We start from the raw sequence: 12,451 nt of genomic DNA, 5'->3' as shown, positions 1-12,451 counted from the left end.
TTCTACAGCAGCTTTTTTTGAACTGTAGCTCTAGACATTGAACTGTAGTTCCAGATACCTACTATGTTAGTGCAGGTGCAAAATGCAGTATACATGCAAAACAGCAATGGGACATTAGTATCTGCAGAGGGCAAGATAAAATATGCATAATTAAACAAGACATATGCCCATTTCCCTACGACTAAAGTTGATAGGACAAGAAATAAATGTGACCCTTCCTCTATGTGCCTGTCCATCCCTTTGTATTATTTCTAGATTGTAACTACGAAATTTTTAAAGGTCACATAATAAAACTTGAGGAATTTTACTCTGAGCCTATAATGTTGACCATAAAGAAAACACACTGCAATATGACAGATAGCTGCCAGCCACAAGCCAAACAGGGAATGCAGGTTTTCAGAAAAATGCGTGCAAGAAGATCAGGCTGCCAATGAACATATAAGCTTCACAGTAAGGCAGTTGGATCAAGTTTGAAAACCAGGCCCATAAACAGTGATCATCAAGTGTCCTGAGATAGGCTTCCTTCAGGTTTAGAAGGCAGGAAGTGATGCAAAAAAAACTTCAGGTGGGGAGTACCTGGCTCCTTGTACTAAATGGAACAGCCTGTTACCAGGGCTTCACAGCTAGACAGCTCTGTGGATGTGAATTACAGTTCCAGGCTAGATGCCTAAACACATCCTGCCTCCTTTTGTAGGAAGTACAAGCAGGCATGCTAAACTGCAAGCAAAGTCTATGTATATGCATTATTGCTAGTTCAAAGACAAGAAAGTCTGACCTATTAAATGGATTCTCTGTTAAAGTTGTGAATTTTATAAGCATAGGTTTATTACAGTTAGGGGAACAGTACAAGAGCTTTGAAGCCAAGAAATTCTCCCAAATTTATGACATCTGATTTCAGCTATTTCTGAAATGAGAGTCTGAATTCCATGAAGTTTCAGTTTGGCTAACAATTCCACAAGCACTCCTGGGTAAGTGACAAAGAAACAAAGGCCTGAAATCATGGAGATTCCACAATGTGAAAACTAAGCATTTATCTTCCACACATACAACTGAATTTGCAACAAAGACAGTTGGCATTAAGTAGTGCAGTCTTTTTTGTAAGAACACCACATTGTAGTTTCTACCTATTTCAAGTTTCAGAAATATAGGTCTAGAAAATGCAGTTTGCCATACTAAGTCTTCACTTTTACATGGCAGCTACTACTGTCTCTTGCATTCTGCAAACAGCTACTAAACTCCTCTATCCTGTACAAGCAGAAAGCTTGTGGTTTAAAGGCTTTAAAGACTTTTTTTAGACTTCATCCCATTTAAAGTATCATATTGCTTATATTTGAAGTATTTTTAGCTTAATTTTTATAATTACACATGCATAACATTAGATTAAGCAAAATGTTACCTGCTGCTTTTAAATATGTATAAGCACTTAAACTAAACAGTTACCTAGAGCAGCTGGTAAGAATTCAGTTATGGTGCTTTCCTGAGACCAGGGTCTCACACCTACTGTACATCTATATAGTTAGTTCATGTGGTTGCTCTGTATCTTGTGTTTACTTACATACACCGGCATCAGTCCAAAGCATCCAAGAGTTAGCAGACTCAAGAAAACCTGGGCACAGTGACTCGTTCCAGACATGCTCTCTGGTTAACAAGTGAAGATAAGTAACATTCATGCCTCAGTTCTCCGATAAGTCTCTTGTCAATGGGATTCTCACATAAAGAGACTGTTTAGTACCCTTTAAAATCTTCATTAGCATCAAGGTTTAATTTGTCTACCTTCATTAAAACGGAACAGCAATCAGCTAATTTTAGTTTTTGCTGAGAACACTTCCAATGTTTTTCCCTCAGCTGACCAAGTAGACTTTACTTCTGCTACCAATGTTTGCCCCAACAGCAAACTGTGTCCATGAATTCCATGCTTGCAGATTACCAGTGAGAACATCCTGCAGTTCTGCTTTCTCACCTACCTCCTTCATAAATAAACCCTTAGATAACAATCAGTAAGGGACCAAACTTTGTTGACAGTACACTGCAAGGAACTATAGTCATTGGCTGAAACGGTCAAGATGTTTTAAGAAATTCCACTCCATGGAAAAAGCATTACTGAAACTACTAGAGCAGGCCTTTAAAAACAGGGCTTCAGACTGCTCACATGAAATTCATAAGTGAACTCCGTGATGCTTCCCTTCCCTCCAATAGGTTTTCCAGAGGCAGGGAGGCCCTCAGGTTGAACTCATCCGAATACTAAAGTGTGCACACAGCTTCATGGAACTGGGACACTGTTATAATGCAATCTAGTATTGCAGTTGTGACCACAGACTGATTATTAAGTAATAGGGTAGGAGATAATTTGGTTCAGATCCACAGGACACTGACAAGTATTCAGGCCAAGATGGCAACAGTCATCCTTGATCACTCTGAATTCAAACACATGGCATTGGTGACCCAGTATGAAGCAGGCCTCTCCATATCTTAAAATTTGCTAGTGGATCACATCACTGGTATACAGACTGGGACTCTTGCAACTGCCAGCCAATATGGGCAGATAGATCAGAATTTTGTTTTCTTCATCAAAAAAATGTTTCACTGCTGAGAAATGGTTCAGGATCACCTGCATGTCTCATTTTATTCACCAATGCAGATATTACCAGATTTCTAAGCATTCCTCTACTGCTCAGTCTGATCTGCTTGGCAAACAGCTCAGTTCCAGCACGTCATAATGGAAGCTTCACCTCACAAAGACAGAGGATGCATCCAATCCCGATATGGACCAACTTGAATTAGACAGTCAAAGGCAGACCAAAACTGTGCCCATTACCAATTCTCATTTAAAGTTTAGCCTGTATGAAAGTATTTCAGCCTCTATTCTCCCGTGAACTTCTCATGAATTAAAAGGTATTAACCACGTATCTAGTACTCATGACAGTTCATTTAAAATTAAAAAAATACTGTTTTAACACAGGAATTAAACCAACTTAACTCAGAAATTAGTGCCAAATCTCTTCCTTGGCAGAAACCTGGTAACAATCCCTGTTCTGCATAGTAGAAACAAAAGAACTTACTTTTCAATAACTCTGTAGAAAGCCTGAAAATTATTATGAACAGGACTGAAACCAGAGCAATCTCTCCCCAACATCCACAAACACAAAGTAATCTTGCTCCAGGCTACTTAAATCAGAAGTATTGCTCCCAATGCAGTTATAAGCTCAAGATACCACATTTCTCAGTCTCATTTATACTAAAACCTTTTGGAACAAGACTGATAATGTTTTTGCTGGCAGCTGAATGTATGCCTCAAAGCTGAGAAGCTACTCCGATAAGCTAGAAACACCACCTATCTCAAATAGTTCCAACCCTGGATTTCTTACCTACTAAGTAATTTAAATTCAGGATCCTTAGGCATTACTTTATGCTATACATAAAGACATCACACCTTCAGACAAGAGGTCTGCAATTTAAGTTTTTCTGCATTCTATTCCCAGGTAGGGAGTCTTGACACTAGCAGCAATATAAGCTCCTAGCACACCGAACACCAAAACCATCGCATGAGGATGTGGACAACTTGCACATCCATCATTAAGACCTTGAGGCTCAGTTTTGTGCCTGCAGCAGCCTCTTAATTGGGAGAAGCATGTTAATACTTAGTAACTTTAACAAGTAACACTAAATATGTGAATGCAGATCTGCAAGACAGAAACACTTTGAATAGCCATTCCACTACCTGATCAAGTACCAGTTCCATCTTTCCACTCCCAGAACAAAAGGTTAGGAAACAGCTATGTAAAGGACCTTTTCTTTCAAAACCAGTACTGAAGTCATTACCTATAGAGACAGGCTTGTTTCCTGCACCAACCAGCCTACAGCTGAAAACAGCAACATGTGGCATCAGCCATCTAGTTTCTTTGGCACCCCCGACCATGTTCAGTATTCTTCCCAGTGAAGAGCAGAGATTGCTTTGAGATTTGGTCAGCCCAGAAGGACTAAAAGCAGTGGTTTCAGTAGCCAAAGCTACCATGCTGAAGGAGGGTACCTCACAAGTTTAACCATTCCACTACCTAATGTCTTAAGAGGAAGCCAACTGCTATGGTAGGAAGTGCCAGTCATTCAGATGCAAAAGGGGAAGGGCAAAGCAACCTGGCAAAGTCAGCCAGAGACTATTGAGTAAGAAGGAAACCAAAGGTCAATGCTGAGCTTCAAGCAGACTGTTAACCTGACTCACTCTGTGCCACTAAATGGTCCATACCCTCAGACTGGGTAAGCTGGCAGCAATTACTAACTGAAATGGGGAACAGCCATGAAGCATAGACTACCGAATTCAACAAGACACAGGTATACAGTTCTGGCAGTTAATCCTGAAGTCTTACTCTTCAGGCAGGATTCCCTTGTTTTGGGGGAACTGGCTTTCAAATTACAAATTTTCTGCAAAATATCAACACTTAAGAAATCCCATTCTTCATCTCAGAAGCACAGCATCTCCACTCTAGGCCTGAGTATGGACATTTCTCCTCTTTAGTTTCTACTTTGTAAAGCACTTGAAAGTCAAGCATAAAGTTGACTGATGCTGTATAGAGCTGAACTGCAGAAAGCCCAGGAAGTAAGGCCTGAGAATCCACCTTGTGACTGGGGACGCACAAGTGTAGTTTGATAGCAAAACTATAGAGGACAGCAGCCAAGACCTACAAGCAAGAGTGACCAATGCCAAAAACATCCTTTTACATGAAACAGGTAATTCCCATGCAATATGGGAGTACAAAAAACTACTCAGTCACAAATACAGTCTTCAGCATGCATCAAATAATGTCAGACAAAAGCATTCTCAAAAAAGATGGGCGATTGCCCTATGTCACTGAGTGTCAGGATTTTCACTAATTGTGTATTAGCAGAATGCAGATATGACCACTGGTAATTGAAGTACTTTGTATTATTCACTAAAGGTATAAGCTCTGGCTAAAGTTACTTTCCCTGTCCAGCAGATAGGTGGTCAAATTTAGGAGAAGAAATCCCTACGGTAGCTCACTGTCCTCCACCTGCAGCAGATGCACTACACACCTGGGACATATTCCTCTTGGTATCTTTTTGCTGCCAGATTCAGGTTTAGGCATCATCCCCTTGTACTGATGACACAGCAGTGACAGCATCAATGTGGGAAAGGGTGGCATAACTTTACTGCCACACTAGAGAAACAACTGTGTCATCAAGACAAGAGAAGAAAGCATGTGCTACCAGACAAGTCCTTGGGTTGGTGCTAGAGCTGTCTGAAAGTTTTTAGGACTTGTCTGCCACTATTCATATACACAGTCCAGGAACACATCTCTCCAGCATATCCAAGCCATCAACACAACACATGGCAGGGGCTGAAGGTACACAATCAGTGTCAACTGAAGCTTTTGCCTTCCCATTTGCTGCTCAAGGAACACTGAGTCACAGAGGTTTTTATTTAGTGTGAAAAGTGTCCATGTTCTGCCACTGAATTTCAGTAATAGGAAAGTATGGGCTTCCATCCCTTAAAACAAAGAGAACACGCAGCCTCAAAGAGGAGTGGCTTTAAACACACAGAAGCTAACCAGTACAACTCAGGAGTTCCAACCAAGAACATAAGTTCAAGATGTATTCTTGAAAGCTGGGTATGTAAGGACACTGCAAAAAAGCACCAGGAAAAACTCAACATTTCTGAACAAAACTGAAGAAATGCCAACATAAGTGGTACATCAGTGTCTTTGAATTCAAGAGTACTTAAGAGTTGAAAATAGAGGTGAGAAACTGAATTTTGCCAGCTATCCTTTCATTCTTGTGCAGGAATCCATCGGGTTGTTCTTTTGAAGTTAAACAACTGGTCTAAATACATGACCTGTGCACCAGCTGTTGCTAAAATAATGTACTAACAGCACAGAGTCACAATGCAGTTCATACCTGCACTCTGACAGCACACGTTGATTGATTCAAGCGTGCATCTGAAAAACTGCTCAAGTGCTGCAATGCAAAAGCAGCTTTACCTATGAAGTAAAGTAACCTGCCATTTTCCCAAAGTACAAGTTTAATTACCTGCACCCCTGAAAACAGAGGTTTTGCATCGACTAGAACAAAGTAGTCATGACTCCAATGGAGTTCACTAGAAAGTCAAGTAAACCTTGCATAAGTATCTGCTTTTCCACATCTTAGAGTCTTTGGAGAGAAGATTCAATCTCAGAAGATTTAAGTGTCCTGTTAGCATTCATAGCACTCATACAAACCTGGATGAAACAAATACACACACCTAACTTTTGGGTGTAGAATCTAGGTAACGATAAACCTAAGTTCCTTCTGACCAGCAACATCAGCACTGGTTTCTTCTGCCTTTATTCCATAATTTAAGAGAACTGCAGAACACCAACTGACAGCTTGCTGCTTGGAAAATAAGAACATGCAGAAAGTCTTAAAACCAGCATACCTGTTATTTTGTCCCTGACAAGCTTACAGGATTCTGTCTCACCAACGCTGCCAAAAAGACTCTTCAGCTCATCTTGTGTCATGGTCTGCGGAAGGTAGTTTACTATTAAATTGGTCTTGCTGTCTTCCATGCTCCCAGAATCAACTGGTGATGAGCAATTGTTTATGGTGGTTGAACTATGGGCTGTATTATTGAAAGTTGGTCCATTAGACAGTTGTGTTTCCATGGCAGCAATTATCTGCTGAAAAACAGAAAATAAGCACATTCAAAATTCATGTTTTGCCATCTATTAGGACAAGTCCAGGCAGAAAATCTAGAAAACCTGTTACTATGCAGAAATGGTATTGCCAGGGCCATACACTGACTCTATATGCAAAAAAATATCCCACCAATACAGAAGGTTAACTGTTAGTCAAGGCAACACTTTAAAAACTTACAGGCCAATAAAGAAGTTGACACCAAAATCTTCTACAAGCTCTCAATGAAGTCAACACTCAAAGCTTAGTTTTCACCCTCCCCAAATCTCTTCATTTAAGGGCATCACAGCCTTCCTAACATGGAAGTTACCAAGCGGAACTGGCCTGCTGCAGGGGTAATCAATCAGCTCTATAAACTTACAACTCATCCTGAGACGATACGAAATGTAGCTTTTAAAGTGATAATATTTGGTTATTTGCAAAAAGAGGTGGGCAATAACTGTATCCTGGGCCTATTTCTCATTAGCAATAGCAGAAAGCAAGTAATTAAAAGACAAACTTAAGAGATACATGAGTGTGCTGCAATGGAAAACAAACACTTTCTTGATAACCTCTAGGTCAACCTTCCGCCAGCACAGGTTGGAGTTAGGTTTCTAAAGGCTTTTATTTGATTAAACTGACAATTCCTGGTCCTCACCTCTTCTCTCCTCTGCACCCTGAAAAGTTAAATTTGATACTTTTAACTTGATTTAGACATCAAAGAAAGGGAGTGATCACCACTCCCACTCCAGGAACTACTGTGTTTCACTCCAGAGTAACTGACTGCATGATTGGCAGGCACAGCATTAATCACTTGGAGAAGCATCAGTACTTGCCTACCAGCTACCACATGTACAAAAGGCTCTCTGCCATCTCAGTCAGTTACTGAATGGTAACAGTTCACAAACACAGTAGATTAATGGCAGCCTAATATCCAAGACTTAAGCAGCTTACCCTGTTTGAGGCAACTATACAGGACAACATACAAAATTCTGTAAGTTAATTCTCCAGTAATATACGTTTGAGCACAGAAGCAAGATTCATCAAGAAGTTTCAGTAAAAACCCAGCAATCACCGAAATCCAACCTCATACTAAAATTTCTAGTTTTCACACTAAAGCTATAGGAAAATTGCAGTGTAATGTCAGGAAGTCTAGAGGTTCTGTCCTATTCAAAGCAGCATATGCAATCAATGCATACCCAAACAGCTGCAATTTCTGAAAAAGGAAAGGGGAGGGGGCAAGCTGAGCATGTTAAGCGACAATTCAGACACTCCTAGGAACACATTTCTGTGTTCTGCTTACAGAAGTATTTTCCAGGAGGACACAACACAAAAAAGGGAAGAGGCATCTATTAAGAACATTTTTATACCCAATGTGATCTAGTTTTCCTGAGCAGCTACAACTGGAACAACATTTTCTTCCCTTGTGACAAACTCCAAGGGTAACCTGCTCCTGCCACTGTGATGAAAAATCTACTAAACAGAAGAGTAGATGATCCCAATTAAGATAAATTGCTTTTCAAAAACTAGTGTATCTGGCAGAGCTAGTAGCCACAAATGCTGTACTCTGTCTCTAGGACTGCTTCCCCCCCTCCCCCCTTTTTCTTTCTTCTCAAATTTAAAGTGTTCATTGATCAAAATTAGCAGGATTCAGCAAGGACAACAAACAATCCCCACTTAATTGCACATTTACTTTCAAATTCAGGTGGCAAGAATGAGATCCTAAGCCAACATTCAAGTGAACAGCTGCAGTAGCTTGTGTGCTGAAATTACAGCACTTCTCAGCTATAGTATCACTTTTTTCAGAGCAGATGGTTCTAATATGTTTTAGAAATAATGCATATTCCATTGATAGGTTGAATACAACTGTTCATAAAACAAAGCACATCTTCAGCAGTTACTAAATATTTTTCACCCAGAAAGATACTTTGAGATAAATTTACAGTTTTCAAACAGTTTTTTAGAAATATACTTTTAAAATAGTAATCATAAATACACAATATACAGCTTTTTAAAGTTACCACAATTTAGTATTCAGACCATACCAAAACCATTTTCATACAATACTACTCTTCAATTATCCACCAGGTGTTTTGAATTAGTACTAAAATCTAATTGACATTAGAAAAGAGGCAAGCAGTATAATTGCTACAGGAGGTCACAATATTATAGAAAAAGTTGTCATGGTATGCCAGTGTGCTCTAGGCTCTCACAGAATAGGGACACAACCTACAGCCTATAACAAAACGTAGAAGAGTTAACATTCCAAGTTTAAAGAGTTTGGTATGGCCTCAGCACTAGTAACATGAAAAGTAGCAGCCTACAGAGTTTAAGAAAAGTCCCACAGACCCCAGTCCAAGGCTCTGCTGCCCACGAACCACTTCTAAGCAGAGAAGCCACATCACACAGTCTGACTGCCATGTTAGTTTGGAGTTGCTGTCTGCAATATGGACACAAAAAGTACCGTATGTTAGATTAACAAGATAATGCAACAGATCAGTTTGTACAAGTTTACAGTAATTGCATTTCTATTCCCAGCACTCCATGCAGTGTGGCTTAATTTGATTTGAGGCAATTCCAATCTAATCTTTCCAAATTCAGTTCTAAACTTATTTTTCTTACACGAATCAAGATGCTTACTTTTAAGAAGATTTAAGATAATGCAGTCTAGTTATCCCTGCCTCTGCCTTGGAAACTACCTCCAGAACCACACCATGCCTAAAAGGTACTATACCACAAAACATATTTTTAGATCTTCAAGACTGAAGGAAGACAAAAAACCCTAAAAAACAAACAGTGAGTGGATTTTCAATTAGCACATAAGATCACCATGCACCTTTGAAAAACAGCTTCCCTTACATGCTGTCTCTCTCCCAGCCCACAACCAAAATATACAAAAAACCTACTTTGCTAGAATCCAGTTAAAATCCTAGGTTTTAAAAATTAAGTAACTTGAAAATCTTGCACAGACTATACTCAGTAAGTTTCCTTGCAAGAGCTGGGCATACAAGTGGCAGTAGACTCAAGGATTTCTCAAGTGGAATAACAAGGAAGACATTGAAGAGAGAGTCCTTCATAAGGGCGTTCTTGTCCCCAAAGATGATCTATTTGTATCTCTGTGGTTCCCAAAGCAGCACGCACGACCTGATACGGTATTTGCTTCCCGTGAGCTGTGTACTGCAGACGGAAACCTCCAACAGGGCAGCTTGCTTCAGTGTGCTGACACAGACTTCACGGTGCCCCCCGAGCACCACAGCACTTCTGGAACAAAAGCTAAGAGCACCTCTCATTTGAGGTACTTGCGGTCTGTAACACAACTGTTTTCCTCAGAGTTCCACAAGGTACTCACATCAACATACAAAAGTCAGTTCCCTGACCACCACACTTTTGTCTCAAATTTTGCTCTACCAATTAATTCCTTTACCATATTTATTACTTTCAAAGCTGTACAAAATGGTCTTTTACATCTAGTTTGGAAAACAAGTCCTTACCATTACCATTTACACTTCTATCTGACCTGAAAAAAGGGATATGGCCAGTTACACCCAATTAAAAAAAATGCCATTTTTTAAAATTCGGTTTCCAGCCTGAACACTGTACTTTAAAGTTGCAATAGAATTCAAACTGTGAATGGTCTCCAAAGCTGTAAGACACTGAACTACTGAAGAACCAGCAGCACCATTAAAAAGCCAATAGTTTTTGACTATCAGCCTCAGAGACAGTATTACACTTCGGATTATTAAAACAGCTCAGCAATTACTGCATTCAAATCCTAAGAAATCAGTAGAGTTCACAAAGAGGGCTCTATGCCTATTAAAGAAATGTAAGTTTGTCTTTAAATACATTCAGATTAAGAGGAGAACAATTAAGTGAAGTTGGAAAAGGAAATCTGCTCTTTCTTTACAGTCCTGAAAGGAAACAGAACTGAAGACAAAGTTGTTCAGTTCAGCAAACCAAGTGTTTCACTTTGCTAACATACAATGCATGGGAGCCATCTACCTTTCAAGTAACTAACTTTGAATTCACAAAGCACAGTTAGGATTTAAAATACAAACACTCACTGTGGCATTAACCGAATCCCAGTTTCTAATTAGCTGCAGTTCGAGTAAGTAATGAGTAAGGTTTGCCTAGCAAAGAAGCAAGCAGGCTTTTTAAAAAAAAAAAAACAAACAAAGACATTAGAGTTAAAAAGCCATATGGTTTAAGCAGTTCTGGTTGCCATAGAACAGTTCCAGTTATATATCAACAGTACATTTTTATAGGAGAGCTTCAGAAAGTAAAGCAGAGCTAGCAAGATGAAGAGCAGTAGAACTACAGTGATCTACTAACTTACTCTTCAAAATAGGTGTTCTGGTATGTAATATACTAAATTTTTCATGCTCAGCTGGAAACAGAAGCTCAGGTTGGATCCTGCCAATACACACAGGTGAGCTGACACAACCAAGGTGAGCTGACAAAACAGGAAAGCCTTCAACCACTGTTACCTCCTTAGAGACATAGGCTATGGAGATACCTGTACTGCTTCAAAAACCCTCTTACTGCGTGTTTTGATTCACACTTGTGCATCTCCATCATAGAGGGGAAAAATTTCACACAGGTTTCATATACAGAATTTATTTTTATTTATAGACACTACACCAAAATCACTAGAGAGATGTCTGCCCTGGTCAAGCAGGGCATATACTTCTAAATGGTATTACCTAAAGGCGATTACAGAAAAAAGTGTTCTGAATTGAAGCAGTCAGACATCAGATACTGAACACATGTGCCTCCTCCAACAGGTCACCACTGTTCAGAGGCAACTGAAGCTGCACCACAAGATGCCCAAGATGCCTCCAGCCCCAAGGGTCACAGCTGATGCAATGCTCCTGATAAAAGCCTATGAGATGCTAAACATGCTCATGAAGGTCCTGCTGAAGCACCACACACCAGGAGACTCCACAACACATTTTAGAATTCAGCATTTGCCTCTTTTCTCTCTTTGGGTACAGGCAGGCAATAGAAGCACAGAACAATTATCACATGTTGCCATTTAGATAAACAAACCTTAAAGACTGTTTTCATAGTTCCAAATAGTGGACCAAACAGAACCCTGTGACTGAATACCATGTCCTTTTTATCTTCCAGATACTAAAGCTCTGGTTTAGACCTTTGTATCAGCTTGTGCAGTTATTCTCCTTTCTTAAATTTAAATACAGTGTGTTTTACAGAGGATTTATACCACCCACTTTGACTCACAGCAGTAGCTAAGGTAATTTAGCGAACATAAGCTGTTGTCTATAAGTAGTGTTGCTGAACACCTTTAAAAACAAGAGAAAAATATTTGAGGGCTCAGTGAAACCAAAAGCCTTGACATAACCTAGATGTGGAATTTTGTTTTAAGAAACAGAACTCCACAGAAAAATCTAGTAACTAAAAAAACTTGTAAGTGCAGTTATTTGTACTTTAAATAGGTGCAATTCTTAATACTTTTTCTTTACTCATTTTTTTACTAGAGTGTTAATTTGAAGGACAATTTCTTTAAACAGCCAAATATCTTACGAGCCTGCATGAAAGCACAGCATTAATTTGTGCTTACTCAAAAAAGCTGGAGATAATGGCAGGTGTTGAATCCAGCATATGCAAAAACTATTACACAGGCTGCTAGAATATGAACATCTTTACAGATAAAAGCATATACAAGGCCACAGGGCATCTCTTCAGTCAACCACCTTGCTTGACAGAACAAAACCATACTCAACTCTTTCAGTGACACTGTAGGAAGATCAATCAAGCAGAGCTTGATGGTTAT

At 39.5% G+C, this 12,451-nt stretch overlaps 1 protein-coding gene across 2 annotated transcripts in view; it reads right to left on the bottom strand.

Annotated features, from left to right (window-relative positions):
- Nucleotides 1-9,616, bottom strand: part of ELAVL2 (ELAV like RNA binding protein 2) — a 46,436-nt gene extending 36,820 nt beyond the window's left edge. Inside the window, exons 1-2 of one of the 2 annotated variants that reach the window (XM_005441411.4) lie at nt 9,010-9,616; nt 6,425-6,665 (exon numbers count right to left, since the gene is read on the bottom strand). In XM_005441411.4, the coding sequence (XP_005441468.1) occupies nt 6,425-6,665; nt 9,010-9,081 (313 nt within the window). In that variant the 5' untranslated portion in view covers nt 9,082-9,616. The remainder of the gene's footprint in view (nt 1-6,424; nt 6,666-9,009) is intronic. The other variant, XM_027808495.2, reaches the window with a different exon arrangement.
- Nucleotides 9,617-12,451: the final 2,835 nt, after the last annotated feature.

This window comes from Falco cherrug, chromosome Z (genome assembly GCF_023634085.1).
Source record: "Falco cherrug isolate bFalChe1 chromosome Z, bFalChe1.pri, whole genome shotgun sequence".
NCBI classification, from domain to species: Eukaryota; Metazoa; Chordata; class Aves; order Falconiformes; family Falconidae; genus Falco; species Falco cherrug.
Note: the sequence above shows the minus strand (reverse complement) of the source record. Positions and strands in the feature narration are given on the sequence as shown.